Genomic DNA, 20,643 nt, shown 5'->3' on the forward strand with positions numbered 1-20,643 from the left:
CGTTTAAAATAAAAACAAAAAAGAACAAAAAGGATACGTCAAAATCTTATATACTCGTATATAAAAGAAAGTCGTGTTAGTTACACTATTTATAACTCAAGATCGGTCGAACTGATTTAGCTGAAAATTGATTGGGAGGTAGCTTAGAACTAGGAGACGGACATAGGATAATTTTTACCCCGTTTTCTATTTTTTATTCCGCGCTTACGGAGTCGCGGGTAAAAGCTAGTATCATATAAATCAATGAAAAATATTTGTTTCAAACATTTTTTTATACTAAAAATGTTATATTTATCTGCAACCTCAATAAACTAGGAATGCTTTTTTAATCTGCAAAGTTTGTGTTTCTATTCGACATTCCAATTATTTTACAAATTTTCCCAACTTCTATATTATTTCGAAAGCAAATGACAAGTTTTTTTTTTATTTTCTTCTCGACTTTTATCTCGTATGCCAATGACAAGAGGCTCGTCATGCCACAAACATTAAAAAAAATATTTTTTAAAAACATTGGATATAACAAATGAAAATCTCTTGCAGTGATTAAAATGAAAAATGTAGATATAATTTTTGCTCTTTATTAATTTTGTAGAAAAAAACATTAATTTAAATACTGGCAAATTATATTTTAAAGGAAACTTTACACATAAAGCTCAAAGAAACATTATTCTATGAAGTAATATTTTTTTGCGATAAAAACGATTCCCTAAAAAGGAAACATGAAATGTATTTAAACTTTCCAGTTATTTATCAAGTTACGTGTATTGTACGTGGTCTTAAAAATACTTGAAACATGAAATACGTGTAAAATTATTGATGTGACCGACCAATTGTAAATTTCGACACTTTAAAATCGGTCTGTGTATATTTTAAGCTGTTAACAAATTATATTGAAAAATATTGCTTACGATTTCACGTGTAATATGATAGAAAAAATAATGTTGCATTTAAATTATGGAAAGTATACACCTAAGCATAGTGTCGAGTAATGGGGAAGGCATACTTCTAGCAAGAGAAGACTACAAGCTGAGTCGATGGATACACCTAGACCGATTATAATCTGACAAAGTTTACACACGATCGGTAACACGAACGTAAGAACTTTGAAACTGCTTACGTATGTGAGAACAGGGCGTGGGAAATGGTACAAGTGGCGATATCGATTGAATAAGAGAGGGCGTGTCACAACTTGTATTAGTTCAAGAAGTTGGAATTGACTGGACTCGTGTCGTATAGTAACTTAACGATAACTTTACTGATGAACGATTTAGTTTTCTTTAAGTTCTACTTATATAAATTAAACCTGATCGTATACTAATGGAAAGAATACAAAACGAATGGCATCCCACTGGTTAAAATTGGTTCAGGCATTAAGCTACGGAGGTCACATTGGAATTGACATCCCTAAAAAACCATTTGTCTCTCACAGTCAGTTGTCAGTTATTCGTTTTATTAAAATTTTGCTGCTCTATGTACAACACTTAGCTGTTTAAATACCATAGACAACCTAAAAACCTTTATAGTCAAGTAAATCTGAACCGACGAAAGAGGCTCTACTATCGCGGTTAATTTTGTTAGAAAATATATAAAACCTACATGGACATATAAAATGGCATAAAAGTAAAAAGCTACATTACGAAAATAACCTTCTTACGCTTCTTTGACATTGACTGGAGAGCGCTAGTGATGTATCATAATTTAGTTAGACTTATGCCCACCGGGACAGATGTCCTAGTCGATCTATAGTATAACCTCATTTAAATCTTACCTCCGACCGCTATACACGTCAAATTTACTTCAGCCCCCTCGTCGTAAGGTCCCAGTACACTGCCGTGAACTTCATCATTGCTTTCGTTCAGCACTATCAGTCTATCAGGTGGTACTGTCAAAAATAAAGATGAAATATTTTTAAATTTCTCAGATAACCTCGTTTAATACTCACAAAGGGCTGTGTAGATTTTTCATACTTAAGTTACACTAAGGGACACAGTTAAAGACCAATCAAAGATTAAAGTTTCACAATAAATGCAATAGAGATGTGGAGTAACAAACTTGACCACGGAGTATCGTTGAAATTTTTCGAGCCAAAACCTTAGTTTGATTATTATACACCTAAGTCTGTTTTTACACGGTCTTTTTGTACACGGTTTTGATATAACACGGTTTGAAAATTGAATATTTTTAATTTTTTTACACGATTTTATTCCATTTAGCACGATTTGAAATTTTATGTACTTAAATATTTTTTGTCAAATTTAATTTTTGCGAAGTATGTTCATATCACAAAAAAGTATTTATGAAAGAAAAAAGTCTGAAACCATCGATAGTATCGATAGTTTGCGAACACTAGCTTAAAGATTTAAGTGAATTCCCCTTTAGCGCGTACAAACAATTTTTACTGGTCGAAGCAAATGTGAATAGCACTAATTTAGGGGAATTCCCTTTATGTGCATACAATAAAATTTACTGGTCAGAGCAATTGAAACGTGTTAATATTTTGTGAACTGTCAATGCAATAAGACGTGTTTGGTAAAGAAATTTTTTGCAGGCAAATTTGATTTTCCATTAAATTTAATAAAATAAACATGAATTCTTGTTCTTAAAAATTCTTTTTTTTCACTAATTTTAATAGGTTTTAGAGATTAGGAACAAATCACCCATTTTTGTATAAGATCAATGTCTTTTTTTACACGGTTTTTTTTTACACGGCTTCTTCTGGAACCAATCTACCGTGTAAAAACAGACTTAGGTGTACTTGAAGACATTTTTTACATGGATAGAATACTCCTCCAAAAATCCTTATTCCTTATTAAGAGTAACTTTTAGCACGATCTTACATGAAAATATAATAAACAAAACTCAAGTATCTGGAATATAGATGTATTAAATATATTCAAAGGGCATTAAGTACGGTCCAGATAACATCTCAACGTCGTAAGCTTTCTTTTTGTATCGTAACGAGTCTTTTATAAACCGCCGTGTAATACCGCTAGGGATGTATCCGATAAAGATCGAAAAAATATCGATGTTTATCGATATATCGTATCGATATCGACAGATCAGAGCATCGATTTTGAGTGCGTGTTTATATAACTACAGTATTTAAAATGAAGCAAAAGTATCGTTACAAATATGAAACTTAAAGATATAATTTCAAAATGTTTTAGCATTATTCTAACCTTCGTAGTCCCTATTCCGTTCCCACCATATTCTTATAATCTCTCACACCGCTAGTGATATGTTACGACTTATATCGACCAATGAAACTGCTCCCTTCGGCAACTCTTATTAATATTATTTTTTTAATAAACTTAATAATAAAACAATAATCCACAAAGAGTACCTACTAAGCACTGTAAGATTCAATCTGGTGTTCTTTGTGGGCGACTTTATGAAGTCCACTCGACATCTATACTGGCCGCTGTCTTCAGGCCTGCGTAGATAAAAAAAACTATTAAAAATATACATGACATTCCGTCAGTGGAAATGATCCTTAACTTTCTTCATCACACAATTCTGACTACACCTACAGGTTATAAATGTAAAAATATTGAAGTGACAAATTTAAGCACAATTTAACACTTCCAATGCCACTAATATTTTTACGTGCAAAATTAAAATCAAAAAGAGTCGATGACAATGAACGAAAATAGTCTATTACAAATTTTACTTTAAATTTTTACAACAAATTAAAGTAATATAAGTCTAAAAGTGGAAGTGTTCGGACACATATAGCATTAATACTAGATATATATATATACTCGGCTCACATTCACACATAATTAAATCAACTGTCATATGCAACAGTGGTTCTGATTACATTGTAACAGATTGCGGATTCCCTGTAGAATCCTAATCATCTGATTGATTCAAATTGCAAACCAAATATGGAATGAGATGTAATACATCTAGTATAACATCAAAAATTCAGTTTCTCTTATCCATAACTTCTTGTCCTGGATTGCCTGTCTACTCTTCTATAAGTAAATCGTATTGATTCTTTCCTCATTTTAACCTTTAAAATGTTAAAAGAATGCTTCCGTAGTTTCCCAAAAAATATATATTCCTAACTTCCTCATAATTTTTACTTAAATAAACTTATTTAAATTTAATTTTTCTTTCTATGATTATCTAAATAAACAAAAGGCTAACTTATTTATTGTAGTTATCCAAACATAAAATGTGCTTTGTACGTACCTCAATTTAGTGAGCATGAGCACAGCAGGCGTGGTGTTAGTTCTGAACGTGGCTCGGTTGCCCAGCGTCGACAGATCCGACCACTGTGACGAAATACCTTCTCTAGCGTCCAGCCTGCCAAAATTAATTATAATGAAATGTTGTCTATGCTCATATTTAAAAAAAGGTGAATTTGAATAAAAGTATATTATTAAACAATTAGCTGTCGCCCGCGACTCCGTTCGCGTGTAAGAAACAAAAACTTATTTAGTAGCCTATGTTTTCTCCCAAGTTGTGATCTACATCTGTCCCAAATTTCATCAAAAGCCACTCTTTAGATACCTTGCAACAAACAACCATATCCCATATCATGCCAACCTCTAGCATATCTTCCCATGCAAATCCAACTAAACCCAAGGCAACTGACTTATAAGTCGACAAGGATATCCGACCCGATAGGCCTAAGTCAAACAAAATTATGACAGCTCACGCCCACCTGTCAGTGTCAAAAAAGAGTCACAGTCACAGAGTATTTTTCGTACTGGCGCTGTCATATCATTTTTTTTGCTTTTATGTCATTTTCGAAATCCTAACTGACAGAACTAACCGCGATAGCAGCGCCTCTTTCATCGGGCTAGATATCCTTGTTTGATTATACTCTCATTTTTAAATCTAGGTGTCATATTCTTTCTAACTATGATCTAGATTCCAATTTAAATCCTTCAATCATAAATTCTTTTATTTTTAGTAAAAGTCTTCATAATTTTTACCTTTATATACAGTCATCATTTGTGCGATATCGGTGTCTCAAACTCTCGGGTCGTGTGAACGTTCTTTATGACATTCCCCTACCTGTGTCATACGACAAGTCTTTCATAGTTTTGATGAGAAGGATGCGACAAGAGATGCGTAAACAAGGGGCGAAGGGATACTATAATGAGGGTTTGAAAGGTCGTAAGTGGTTATTGTGATAACATTGTACACATATGAATCAGCACTCATTCTAATAATTTAAATATTTATATTGTTAGCGCTATGCTACCGTATATTTCTCATGACTCACATTAAAACATCAAGTATGAAAAACATCTGTATTTTTAGACATCTGTAGTTTAGTTATATAATTGTTTTAAACCTTTGACAGCTGCTGATTTTACCCTTAAAAATGTACCACCAAAATTCCTTCCAGTTCTCGGAAGCCTAACCACAATCATATTTCAATAATCTTTTTTTAATTTAAAGTCTTCATTTGTTAACTTAATACGAAATTGAAACATTGTCTATGTTTTTTATGGTTAATCTCTATGTGTATTAAAATCTTAGCTAGGACCCATTACGGGCGTCGTCAGAATATCTTACCAGTTTTCATCACAACGTTATGAATAAAAAATTAGGGAAGGGCGCTGTTAGGCGACAGCCCAAGGCGATGGTAACATTATTGCACTGTGTTCTTTGCTACCCTATATACAATAGTTAGAAAAGACAAAGGTACTTCAAAAGACGTTACTATACTTACGAGTATATAGGTGTTTCATGTCCCTGTTTATACCAGATGACAAGACCCACACGGTCCGCGGCGAGCGCTGGGCTGACGTCACAAGGTAACTCCACACGACCCCCAGTTGGACCTTGTACAGACTCCACTTCCACTGCAACAAGCACACTAATTAGACACGAATATTCTTACAGTGAAGGAAAAAATCGTGTTGCTTGGAAATAAATCTGCGAAGAATTTAAAAGATACGTGGTTAAGTCAATGAATCCGCACTGAGCCAGCGTGGTTGACTACGGCCTATTCGTTTCTAATAGGTATAGGGTAGGCTCGTGTTTGAGCTGACCATAATTTCTTATTTATTAAACAGTTCAGTGTAAGGTTCATTAGACCCTAGGTATCCGCGCAGTGAACGAGCGTCATCCACGCGTTGATGACTAGTAAACTTCGCGCGAACGGCGAACGGCGAATGAGCAACTGAGAAGGATTCACCAAAAAGCCCACTAATAGCACCGCTCACGATAATAATAAAATGCATATGCCGTTCACAAAGTTGTTAAAGAGCTTCTAAATGCCCTAACGCTTAGCCCTAGCCCTATGCCTATGCTTAGCGTAGATTTTTATAACATATGTAAACATGGGAACACAATACTAAAGTAAAATACTTAATATCATGTTCAAGGCATTCCATCCAAATATTTCCTGAGTCATGTCATGCGGAATGATTTCAATATTGCACTCAAAAAGGTCAGACCTTACTTAACGGAACTCTCGAGTACAGGTCCTTCAAAAAAAAACATATATCATGGCAGAAAGCTAAGAATCGTATATATTCAGAAAAAGAATATCCTAATAAATTGGTTTGAAATAAATTAAGAAGCACTCTTATAATTTTTTCTTTGTGTTCACAACAGCCCTTAATAAATAGAATTGTATCCAAGAATGACATGCGTAGTTTTCTTGTAACATTCTTCCTCGCTTAGTCGCATTAATGAATAGTCCTTCCTCACCAGTATTTCAAAATAGTTATGACTCAATGCCTTCAAGAAAAGAGCCTACACACATCTGCAGTATGTTCATGGACGTCAGATCAACTAATATTAAGCTATCCGATGCACCTAAAAGTAGTAAAAAAAATGTCTCATTTTCTCTAGAATAGCTTAAATAACAATATGTTTTTATACAAATTTTTTGTCAGTGAAAACTCTCCCATATACACACAGTACTTATACCTACTTCTTGATAAATCTGCTTTCTTTGAACTATCTATAACTATCGTAGTCTCAAATTTTATTTCTAAATTGCGTAAAATTTCTTTTATAAATTGTACATATAAATCTTGGATTACTAACTAAAATAACTTTGCAACACAATTTTATTATACACGTAAGAGTACAAAAACTATGAATAGTTCAAAATCAGTTTTTAATATTTAAGTTTATAAATTGATTCGAAATGCTCCCTTTATATTAGTATTCGAATGGGTAACAACGAACTTACTAAAGTCACCTTATCCTTTGTGAACGAGCAATTTAATATATTTGCGGCAAATACAAAGACATTCGCAGACTTTGACTTTTAAGAGACAGGACCTGTCAAGCGTATTCTACTCCATCAAATAAAAATGAACAACATGCCCTCAACTTAATTTTTTGTTTGCTCGTTTTATATATATATATACTAGCTGTCGCCCGCAACTCCGTCCGCGCGCATTTAAAAAAAAAAAAAACAACAACAAAATGAAAAATAGATGTTGGCCGATTCTCAGACCTACTGAATATGCTCACAAAATTTCATGAGAATCGGTCAAGCCATTTCGGAGGAGTACGGTGACGAAAACTGTGACACGAGATTTTTATATATTACCTATAGATTAATATTTTGAGTCAGTATGCGTTCATAAAATGGTAAGTATCAGTATGTTACATGTAAGATTGTGATCTTTATCTCACTTCCTGCAAAATGTGATAGAATTTAGTACAAAGGCACTTTGTTGCTTAGTCCATTTCACTATAGTCAAAGGCAAAGGACCTTTTTTTTTTTTTTTTTTTCAGAGGGGAATGCTTTATGCATACTCCGCGCCCCGGGGGAGGCGCGGTAGTTATGTGGGATTCTCTTCCAGATGGGAAGCATACCCACTAAACCCCTCTGTTCCTCCAACGCATGATGGAGGGGCTGCGGGCACGCTTTCGCTTTCGTCCGCAACCCCGCCTGCGCCAGCTGCCGAGGCAGCTCCCACTACAGGGGAGGTCGATCCCTAGCCACAGGTGACGGATCCCCCCGTATCCGGCACCCTAAGGCTGTTGAGGGGGGAGGCGAGGGCGGCGACATATTGCCGCCCTTGCCTCCCCACTCTTCTACGTCGGAGCGGGGGTACCAGGGGATTTTCCCCGTGCTCCCGCTCCCTTGCCCCCCTCTACGAAATAACAACTTCGCAGAGGAAAGCAACCGCTCGCCGTGACCTCTCACTTCCCAACATGGCGTCTATAACGCCGGAAGCGAGAGGTCACCGCCTGTCGCCACCATCATTATTGCGGCGCTCCTGGGCCTAGGCTATTGGGGGGGGGGCGAGGGCGGCAATATATTGCCGCCTTCGCCTTCCCATTCTTCTACGTCGGAGCGGGGGCGCCAGAGGATTTTCCTCGCGCTCCCGCTCCCTTGCCTCCTTCTGAGAAATAACAATTTCGCAAAAGGAGGCAACCGCTTCCCATGACCTCTCACTTCCCAACATGGCGTCTATAACGCCGGGAAGCGAGAGGTCACCGCCAATTTCCGCTACCAGGGTGCGGCGCTCGTTGGACCAGGCTGTGCACACCTCTAGGGTGTGCTGCGCCGTGTCCTCTTCAGCGCCACACCCATGGCACGACGCTGTCTCTTCCCTCCCAATCCGCCACAGGTACCGTCCGAAACATCCATGACCGGACAGCACCTGTGTGATCCGGAAGGTGAGGGATCCGTACTTTCGTACGCTCCATTGATGGAGCCGTGGGCGTATGGCCTGTATTGTGCGGACGCCATGTTCAGCGCCAGCCAGGCCATCCACCCAGAGCTCCATCGTTTTTAGAAAGGCAAAGGACCTCCTTTAACCCCAAATGATCGATTCGCTCCGTAGATAATATGTGAACACAATAGCACAACTAAACTAATGCCGCCGTAAAAACCTCTTTTGTATTTCGATTTCTTTTTGATGTGAAACATCTATAGGATCACTTGTAAACCGAATTGTTGGGGTGGCGACGCTTGCCGTGGCGACGGGTCGCCAAGCTATACTGAGGTATACATATATTACATTACATATACATTTATACATATACATTTTATTTTAATAATATTCAATATTGTTATTATTATTATTATTTATTTATTTAATTATAATATTTAATATTTTATGCATATTACTTGTACACACACGATGTTTCACATCTGCCAGGCGTCCCATGACGGCTCACATTTTTTTTTCAAAGTAACTTCTCAAAAATCTTTTGAAATAAGTTTAGAATTTATAAAGCTGGAATTTATGCTACCACTAGTTTGTGAACTTAGTCATTTAATAATCAGTCAGATAGTTATTAAGACAACGTCACCATGAGACTGTGAACACTGTCATTTTTTAATCTCACAACTCCTCCAACAAGGAGTATTGAAATTTTGTGGTATGTTCTGCGGATCTCAGAAAAGGTTTGTGCACTAAAAGACTACTTTCATTACAAATTTTATATTTGGCATTGGTATGACAGCTTCAAATAAATGCGATAGTTTAGGTTGATGGATATATGGATGGATGGATGTTTGTTAAAAGGTATCTCCAGAACTGATGCATGGATCTTACTGAAATTTGGCATAGATGAAGAACTTAGTCTGGAAGAACATATAAGCTACTGATTATTATTTTTTTTAATTCCGTGCGGACGGAAATGCGCGTAACATGTAGTGAGAAAATATTTCAGTAATTAAATTGTTAAAAGTTTTATAAAATTACAAGAAGTCCGGATACTGTTACCAAAAGTTACTTAGATCGCACTTTAAGTCATTACCACGTTAGCTGAGCTTTCAAAGTTCAAAAGTTTCGACTAAAGTTCTAGTTATCTAACCTAGATCGCTAGCATAGCTTAGATAACAAGTGTGTACTTACCGAATATTTACTCGCTAAGAGAGCTTAACGCTATGTACAGTCAGGACCCTTCGCAGTGTTCCACTTACAGAAAAAAATGCCTTGTTGCTTGCAACGAGACGAATTACGTTATAGTTAGTTGCGCAAACGACAGCATAATAGTAAAAATTAATTAGTCGTGTAATGACCGAACTTTTACGTACATACATATTTAAAAGTTGCTTCCTATTGGTTACGGTTTCTGCGTCCTCGACTTAATGCTTACGTCACGTTCAAACTTCACGTTTAACGTGATATGACTCATATAAAAAGAATATTATTCCTATCTATGCGTTAAAATCGCCGCCAAATTCATATCCTCTTCTCATCCTTTCCTTATAAGTAAAGGATGGAAAGGAGAACAGGACTAAAATAAGGCCTCCGGTACGGATTTCTGTCCCTTCCTCTGTCGATTAAACGTAAAAAGCAACTGCAAATTCGGATGCATATGGACAACGATCACTTCACTATTTTTTATACTATAAAAAGGTCCTTTAGTAGTCCATCTTGTATAGCGTTACTACACTATAGAGTTACTACTACAATACTGCCAAAACATTCTTGCCACTATAAAAAATCTAAGATAACAATATTGTATTAAAATGTTGCATGAATCAAAGTATATTTTGGTCTTATAAAATGCTTATAAGTTATATTCCTGTTGTTTCCAGACTAAATCAATATTCGTCTTCATTTCTTCCTCATATTAACTTCCTTGCAATCTCAATATGTTATGAATACTACCAACATCGTTCGTGTCGGTATCAAAGTACTAAATTTTTACGACACATTCTAAAGGTGTGTTTCCACTGCAATGTGGAAGACGGAGACGTTCGCGCGTTAAATTTCAATTACCATATCGATAATGTCTTGAATTCCTTTTTAAGAGAGCAAATACGTTTTAAAATTGTTTCGAAAAGATTCAACTGAGACCTTAATAGTTGTTCTTTTACTTTCTTCTACTTTTCTGGCTGGATTTTTGAAAACTTGGTTCAAGTAAATTTTCTAAATAACTTATTGGTTTATATAAAAGATATCATCTTAGCAAACGTAACTTCCTTTTAAGATCTCAATTACATAACATTAGCTCTAACTTTTTTTTTAAAATTGAGCATTATATATTATATATGTATATATATTTATATAAAAATGAATCTCTATTTCCCTTGGTCACGGCATTACGTGTGAACGGTTGGATTGATTTCGTTAAAACTTTTTTTTCATCTTTGTTAGTGTAAAGAGAAGATTCTTATGAAAGAAAGATGGGATGGGAAGGGGAGGTAGATTTGATGAAGGAGGATATGCATAGGAAAGTTAAATATTCTTTTTTTGTGTGTCTCCTCTTTCGTCGATTGAAGGTAGGCAACACATCTCCAATTGCGGATGTCTATGGGCAGCGGTCGCTTCGCAATTTCGGCGAATTCATGTGGTCGCTTGCTTGTTTGCCACCTTTTAATATATAAAAAAAAATAAGAAAAAATAGAACAATAGGATCTCGATTAAATTTGGCATAGATATAGAACATATTCTGGAAATTTTATTTAAGTTCGTTTTCTAATTCCGCGTAGACGAAATAGCGGACAAAAGCTAGTCGATAATTGTACGACAGTCCCTATTTGATATGAATAGCAATGTAAACAAATTTATCTGTCGTTTCTATATTTAAAGAAGGCAGAGATACGAGTATTTCTAGTAACTTGTTTATACAATTTTTCTAATCGATAAGTTAAATAAAATACTAAGTAAGGACCCGGTTAAATGGAATCAGTTAACTTCGAAGTATCTATTTTTGTATCCGTATAATATTTATAGATATCTTAAAGTATAGTTACAATTAGAAAATATTATAGTAAAAAGCTAGTTGTTAATTCAAAGTAACAAATAAAGCCGGACTGACTGTACCGTAAGGGTACAGACACACTACGCAGAAGATACCTCACTTGCAATAATAAGCCATTATGGCTAGAGAAGGTTACAATAGAATTCAAATTACATATTAAATCTTTATTGTTCCGCAAAATTTTACAATTTCTTTGGACTCTGCCTCTTGTGGTAGGTGGGAACCTGTATAACAGGACTTAGTCTTCTCTTATTCTAAGTCTTAGATAGATACTGATTTATGCAGTATGTGTGTGTGCGCTCGCGTATATATGTGTTTTTTATTATTTCTTTTTTAAAAATTTTATTAAAAAAATATTAGGTACTGTTCTGTCAATCTGAATTAATGAAAGAGTATTTTGTGACACAGTTAACTTTAAACTCTCGATTTTGGAAATGTATTTCTAATGTTTGTCAACGTAATTTTGCACGTATTACAGTCGAGGGCGTTAATTTCATACCTATCGGTGATGTTATTTGACACTCACAACATAATTACGTAACGTAATTACGTCTTAGCAAAATATACATAAATTTTACATTATAGCTCTCATTATTGTGTACAATATTCGATCACAAGTGGGAAGGGAATTTAATTCTTTAGCACGTATTGACCTAAATCAAATAAAAGCCTAATCAAAGCAAGTGTTAAAAGTGTTAATGCATCAAACCGCGTTCCCAAACAATACGTGTGAAATGTAACGGCATTTAATACACACGGTGAGCTTTTATTGTATGCATAAAGCCCTTCATACACAATGCAACGTAAAACCTTCGGAACTGGAGTTGTCGCTAGGCGACTTACACAATACACACATGGAGGTTCGTACATAGCTCGCGAAGAAATTTCTACCTGTCATCGCCAAAGCTCGCAATCTGTCAAGATCATCGTAAGAAAAGTTGCTGCGATTTTCAAGATGGAGGAGCAAATATAGTTGACATGTAGTCGACGACGACGCGCGTCGTCGATTCAACGTTGTCTGTATGGAGCGCTCGCGACGCGATTCATACAATGCAACTATACAGTATTAGTTTCGACGATTTACATTGCATTGTGTACAAAGGGCCTTAATGTGCAATTCTCACGCCGTTCCATCCGACTGAGAAGAGAGTATTATTTTCGCGGCTTTGTATGTAGTATGTTCAGTGCTGGTTTTAGTGTAGAGCATGGTTGAGCGACCGCCCAGGGCGTCACAGGTCTGCGAAATACTCAGTCTTATACAACTCTACCCTCAAAGGTATGGTAATTAGGGGGTGTTCTAGACATCTCGGCCACAACGCTGGTAGCGTTAAAAAACGGCACTGTATGTGTACGTTTAAAAATAACCTCCTGTAGATGAACTTGACCAATTTTGAAGTATGATGTGTCATTAAATTCGCATTTTCTTTGTTGTCAGTCGGGTTTTTTTAGTCACTCATAATAATTGCCGCATTCAAAGACTTTTGTAGCTTTTTTAAATGGACAATAAGCATTTCCTTTTGTGACCAATAAAAAATTTGCTTATTGCAATCAGAACTAATTTATTTATTATACGACAAAATTATCGACATATCATAAGAAAGGCGCACAACCACAGAGTAAGGAATATTAGAACATCAGTAAACAAAGTGTAAGTATAAACGACCACACCGCAGTTACATTCTGAAGATCAAAGTATAACTGCGCTGTAAATGCACGGAAATAAAACTATGCAGAGTTAAGAAGTAATAGACAGGACAAGTAAAATTTTTATCATACAATCTGTCGTCTCGGTTTACTAAATCAATATTTGTGTGAACACAAGTTGCTTATCACGTAATGGATGTTACAGCACTCCGGTATCTCCCGTTACGTCATCGATCATAATGAATATCTTACGTAATGTAATGTACATCCAAATATATATTTTCGATCTTCCGATAGCTAATGGTATGAGATATATTATTACAATTCTATATTTTATGTTAGGGTGCATTCAAACAAATACTATTGGTTTCTGAGACCAGAATATTATATATAAAATTCTGCATGCATCAATGTAATCTTTAGACTGGTTAAACGCGTAGCAAATGGAATAAATAAATAAATGTTAAAATAATGAAATTTACCGTTCGTTAAAAGATATTAAAGCTCCAATAATAAACTAACATAACAACTGACTAGACTGACTGACTGACTAGTTGCCAGAACTAGTTTTAATCCTTTACTATACACAAATTAGACTTGGTAGAAAATAAATAAAATATACATTTCCAAAATACTCACATGATTCTTCAATAAGCACCTCCTGTTGGCTCTCAACTCGATAATGTAATAGCGCACAGAACAACACTAGTTGCGTACGAGACACAATCATTGTCGACGCCAGCACATCACTACGGTTCTCGCGACAGAATATCGATATCACTCATTATAACTAATAGCTAACTACATCCTTAACTTGTTTCCGCATTCATGACACCTGAAACAAAAAACAACGTTTTAACATTTAACTAAAAAATTTGACACTATTTAGTTAAACACAGGTTTCAACCCTTTGACTGCCGCTGATTAATTTTATTGACGTCAACGTGGTTATATGTTTCACCATAAATATGTATCACCTCAATGCTTTCGGTATAAGTACTTCATTGTTTATTGGTAAAGATCACATTGCGCAATCCTACACATAATAATGTTTCAATAACCATAGTTTGGAATAATCCTCGACGAGCACTAGAGTCACGGTATAAAAGGGTTGACATGTGTTTAAGCTAAAATATTATTGAAACACTATGTTTTTTAATAACGTAATAAAAAAAACCTATAGTGTCGTACCATAATCTTACTAATATTATAAACGCGAATGTTTAGATGGATGGATAACCGTTTGTTTAAAGGTATCTCCGGAACGGTTCAACGGATAATGATGAAATTTGGTATATATGTAGAACATAGTCTGGAAGAACACATAGGCCACTTATTACGTTTTTTTTATTCTGCGCGGACAGAGTTGCGGGCGACACCTAGTATAAATAAGTACTAGTATAAATATATATTTCTTATTTGTTTTATATTTTTTGATCCAGATGGCGTTAGAAATGCTCTAATGAAATAAGTAGTTAGGTCTCTGTTAACTTCTGTATTAAGTCGGGTAAATAATAAAATGTAGTCGATAAACTGCTTGAAATTACAGGTATTACTAATTTGTGAGCTTGGCAAAGGTTGTAAAGTTATTCGTGCAGGAGTATGATAGCAGGCATGTTGTGTAATGTCTAATTATGCGGAAAGACGATAGACGTGCCTTTATAAAGGTGGATACACACTAGAGATATTTTTTTTACTTTTTATTTTTGGTGAATTGTAAAAAACAATATTTTGTACATAATAGTCTTTATTTTGTATAACTTTAAAACAATAAAACATAATGATATTGTTGAGGGATACATCTGTATCCATCAACAATACCACTACTATATAATAGGTCTAGAGAGAGTTAAGTATTTGCGTTGTTGTTAACATGATTCTGAAGACTTTGGCTATAGTTAGATATGATTTGAAGACCAACACCCGCATATTGATCCCACATTAAGTGTAATTAGGACAGGGGAAATAATTTATAAACCAGAATATTAAATGGTCTAATATAATTGAAAGAAGAAATGAATATGTCAGAGGCGGAGAAAATCTTCCGTCTGTGCATTCCCTCCTCTGTCGAGTAAAGTAACGTAACATATTTAGATGTCTATGGACAAAGATCATTTAGCTATTTTGGCGAATTCAAGTGACGGCTTTCGCGTAAGCCACCTTTTTGCTAAAAAAAACCCCATCAATATTAAGCTTAACTTTAGTCAAAAGTCAAAGTTAACCCTTTAAGATATTATCGTGGGATCTTTAGATTGCAAGTTCGTGACAAACCGCACACATACTTCCTTCCCGGATCCTTGAAAGCCTTAGCAATACATCAGTGAGATCCTGCCGAGAAAGCGGTCGTGGTAACCGTCGTTTATTTTGTGGCTTCGCTAGTTATCGCTTAGGAATATTTGGTTTTAGGCTACATATTGGAACGGTTGTTTATTGATTTTAAATCAGTTACCATATTTCTTATTGACCAATGTACTTAAGTCAGATTTGAAAATTGAACAAAATTGTAGAATTTAGTAATGGGCTTATAGATTTTTTTTACATATTTTGGAGAAAAAGATAATAATCCTTTTATGTATTTTAAAAATAAACAATCAATAAATTTCTTTCTAAAATATTAACATTTGAAATAATATTCGATCAGTTCACAATAACCCGACAGTTTATAATATGGCCAGAATCGTAAACCATCGTAGGTAACAATCTGTTAGTGATAACCACATCACATCAATAAACTGCGTGATAAAGATTTTTCAACCATTCTATCATGCGATATAACCTACTAAATCTTTTAAACTTCAATAAATCAAGTTCCACTTCAGGCCAATCATAATGAGCCAATTGTACCCGTCTCATCAAAATAATGGTAGAAATTCGGGAGCCTCAATTCGTAGTAAAGACGTAGAATTTCAACACAAAAGACCATTGACTATTTGAAGTCATAAAGTGTCACCCAGAATAATTTAAAGCACATCTTATGTGACACGGAAAACTGAAATTAAATTCTAGATGCTTGAAATTAAGTTCCAGAGATTTATTTATTTTATTTAAGCTTTGAACACAATATATAATTAGAAATGCGGTGACGTACTGGTGAGCTTAACTCTAAAACAGTTATCTTACAGCTGACCACACCATAAAGAAAGGATGTTTATATAATACAAAATACATTTCCAATTAATATAATAAAATAAGAAACAAATGCATACAATGCCGCGGGCTATTACTATCTTAATAACTTAAAACGGGTGGTCCGTGCAAACAAGTCGGGCTCTATTTGCCTCGCGGTGTTTATGCAAAATATTAAAATTATGTTATTAAACGAACAGCACCTTAACATTGTACGGAAATATTATTATGCATATTAGAACATTCAACTTTAACGTTATTTTGCTTATTTTGTTGGTATAAGATGGATGTTAGAAACAAAAACTTAATCTATGACATTCTTGGAAAGATTTAGAATAGAACAGAACAGAACAGGACAGAAAAGAATAGAATAAACGTTTATTGCCACACAAAAGAAAGTTATGAACTAATAATAATACAATTTTTTTTAAGAACGTGGCAGAAGGTGGCCTGCTTAGCTGATACAGGGACGATCTCGGACCTCCCTGCGCTGGTTTTCAGTAGGCCCCTTTGCTCTCACACCATTTGCACTTAGGTGGTAGGGTAACTAAACTTAATAACAAAAAAAAATATAGTCCAATTTCAAGTAGATTGATTGATTGATCTTTACTCTATCAGTCAAACTTTTTAAATTTATTGGCGGTCATAAACATATCATGGCTACACGTGCCCAAGAGAAACATCTTTTGTCAGTTGGCAAAAATATTATTTCGACAGTGGTTGACACCAGTAACAACATCTGTTGCACGAATGAGCCAAGCCCCCAACCGGTGCAATGCCAGGACACCACAGAAGATAGGCGTCGAGTGGAAGTAATTTCGCGTTTTGTCTGATGAGTGCTTGTCCGGAAGCAACTCATCTGCGGATGTCCATTGGCAGCGGTCGCTATTTCTACGACCACGACAAATTACTTCGTTTTTCGTGACACAGAAATTGAACGTATGTATACTCGATGTAACTATTTTAGGCGAAGAAATTCACGTAGTTAAACTAGTATAGAATAAAATAGTATGCGCATGATCATAGAGATGTCAATCTGATTAACACCTGTCACTTTAGTCCAAATACGGTGTGAAAAGTTGACTTAAGACATAAGTCATTTCTATCTATGATACATCGTGACAGCTTGTTTAATTTGTTTTAAATAAGGTCGTTGATCTTTCATCTCTTTTTCATTACAATAAATTGAAATTAAACAATAAAAATCAACAAAAAAAGTAAAGTAATCTATTAAAATTCGAACTTAAATCACATCAGAAACAACTTCATTGGACTTTTAGAATTGAATTATATGCGAACAATTTAAATAAATCTAATTATGTACTTTATTGCTATAAACTTAAATTACATTTCTCAATAACCAAACTATGAATCAAGATATACTAGGAATTGATAGAAGCGACGGACGTAGATAAGAATAAATTGGGGCGATACCAAAAAGCCAAGTTAAGCCTACGAACAGGAAACTGGTTATTAAACGAGTTAACTGACGAGATTTCCGGCTTAAAGCAATTAAGACTGGAGTTGAAAAAAAATATCCGATAACCTGACTAACCTATATATCTCAATCGAATACAATTAGTTCGGAATATTACGATTACGGACGAATGAAATTATATTAATTTCACACGTGGGCAGAACAGAGATATAGAGTATTAAACAGTGCAGTAATGTTATTATTTTAACAGCACAAGTTTATTTTGTCAGAGCAAAATTTGAAAAAAGTAGCCTATAATATGACCGCATGCATCAGCTACCTTCTCGTAAAAGTCCTATTAAAATCAGTCCTACCGTTCCAGTAATTAGCCAGAACAAACGCAGCATTGCGGACATATATAGAGACAGCCAAAAAAATAAAAATTGTTTTTTCATTACTAGCAACGCAGATACATCACGTGTACGAAATATGTTTTTTTTTCTCCATACTGTATGTATCACTCCAATTTTATTAATGTGTGTAGTTACAATGCCAAGACAATATTATTTTGACAACAACCGTAGAAATCTACTTTTATGACTTATAGACATACACATTATAGCCTGAGTTGAATAAAGAGAAGGATAGAGGTGATAAAGTTTACTAATACAAAATCAAGACAGTGAAATTTTACAACAAGTGTACGTTCAAAACAATAGGAGTACTGCACTGTTTACTGCTCTATGTCACTGTTCCCTCGGGTGAAACTAGCATTAGATTTATTTTAATTGGAATTCGTTTTTGATATTTATCGTAACTTTGGGAATTCGAATTATTTTTATGCTTACTATGTCAACCGTAGAAACCACTTTAAAAGCAATTAAAAACAACTTTAGAATTCCATATCGTTACTTATACACTAACAGACACCCGCGACTTCGTCAGCGCGGAATTAAAAAAAAGTAGCATAAATTATTCCCGCACTCATCAAAATTGGCCCAGCTGTTTCGGAGATTACCCGTAACAAACTGACTTGCGGACAGACAGACAATTTTTTTTTTAATTGGTTTTTCGTTAATAATGTTCGGAAAATATGCAATTATTTTTGTTCGAAAGAACATACAGACGCTCCAATCTTATTAATTGTATGTAGATAGACATATAGATATATGCAGATACTAGCTGTCCGTGCGGAATTTAAAAAAAAAAACTTAACTAGTAGCCTACGTCTTCTTCCAGACCGTTACAGGGATACCTTGTAACAAACATCCATCCATCCATACAGCTAGAATTTCCCATTTATCATGTTGGTAAGGTTGGTTTTATTCATTTTTAGCTGACTTAAAAAAGAAGGAGGTTATCAATTCGACTGTTTTTTTATGTGTGTAACCGCGAATCTCCGCCCCTGCTGCTCCGATTTTGATAAAAATTATTTTATTCTCTATTTTTGGGAAAATAGACATATACATATATGTTATAATACAATTTTCACCACAGTAGAATTCTACTTTAAAGTTGTAAGGATGTTATAAAATTGTGTTCAATTATAAATTATCAATTAAGTACGTTCCATAAAAGCTTGTGTTAGCTTTTTTAAAATTTAATGATCATTTATTGCCAGTAAACTTTAATGGTGTTATTTTTATAACAATCCCTTTTAACTGCTTTTAAACAATGAGTATTTATAACTCTTAAAAAGGTTATCGAGACTTCGGCTTTAGAAATTCTAAGAGTTGAAAATATTCGTCAGTTTACGTTAAAAGTTTCGAAAGTGAACGATCAAATTTTAATGGAATCGTTACGAAAGTATAACTTTATGAAATTGAAAAATTCCTCCCAATACAGAATTTATTTTCGGCTCTGTAATATAGCTTTTTGTAAACTCTTAAAACAAATCGATGTTCTTACAAATTTCATATTTTACACAATAAATATTAAAGGCATGGAGAGCGTCAGTTGTGTTAGTTTGTTTTTGTTTTTGGATTTTTGAATGACATATGCACATTTATCCGACGTTCTAACGTTGAGAGAAAGCATCGTGATGCAACTTGCAGATACTTCAAAATGCTAAAAGAGCTGTTAAAATATGCTAGTTTAAAAAAAGATCACCTTGTGTTTTCTTGAATAAGTCTAAATCTGTATCAAGTTCATTCTTAAATTTCATTTAGAGGCATCTAAGTTGATATACTGAACGATGTAAAATATGCTAAACTGGGTAAAAATCTGTCAAATTTAGCATAAAATATGCTAAATTGGCAACACTGTACATATCTGAGAAGAAATTAGAAGATATCTGTAAAGTCAATCCGCACTGGGCTACCCTTAATTTAGGGTAGGCTTCGAACCCTTTGTTAGGGACACAGTCTACCTAGCTATCCTTAGAGAGATCGGCAGTTGGTGCCACACTCAACTTTAATTGATTGATTAAGCAGTTCCTAAGCATAGTTTTCTCTCACTTAATCTATGCTAAGGAACTCAATTATTGAATAGGAATAACTGTGTGTTTCAATTAAATTAAAACTAGATTAAAATGTGACCAGTTTAATAAACTATTTATTAATTGTTTGATCCCATTCTCAAGGGAAGAATGATATTACAATATGTTAGTTTAACTCAAATTAGAAGCTCCCTAGAGTCATGTTTAACGTGTTATCAAACGCTTTTATGTTAATTCATGGTTATTTAACTGTTATAATTAACTAAACAATACACAATCAGTTATATCTTACTATTATTACTCGTATAAATGCGATTTTTTAGATGGATGGATGGATGTCGATGAAATTTAGCATAGAGGT

At 34.6% G+C, this 20,643-nt stretch overlaps 1 protein-coding gene across 1 annotated transcript in view; it reads right to left on the reverse strand.

Annotated features, from left to right (window-relative positions):
• LOC106712202 (hemicentin-2) overlaps positions 1 to 20,643 on the reverse strand; it is a 47,973-nt gene that overhangs the window by 15,910 nt on the left and 11,420 nt on the right. Inside the window, exons 2-6 of the mRNA XM_045684691.1 lie at positions 13,942 to 14,137; positions 5,693 to 5,825; positions 4,198 to 4,311; positions 3,348 to 3,433; positions 1,769 to 1,882 (exon numbers count right to left, since the gene is read on the reverse strand). Of these exons, the coding sequence (XP_045540647.1) occupies positions 1,769 to 1,882; positions 3,348 to 3,433; positions 4,198 to 4,311; positions 5,693 to 5,825; positions 13,942 to 14,032 (538 nt within the window). The 5' untranslated portion in view covers positions 14,033 to 14,137. The remainder of the gene's footprint in view (positions 1 to 1,768; positions 1,883 to 3,347; positions 3,434 to 4,197; positions 4,312 to 5,692; positions 5,826 to 13,941; positions 14,138 to 20,643) is intronic.

The sequence above is a fragment of the Papilio machaon genome, chromosome 27 (genome assembly GCF_912999745.1).
Source record: "Papilio machaon chromosome 27, ilPapMach1.1, whole genome shotgun sequence".
In the NCBI taxonomy this organism is placed as follows: domain Eukaryota; kingdom Metazoa; phylum Arthropoda; class Insecta; order Lepidoptera; family Papilionidae; genus Papilio; species Papilio machaon.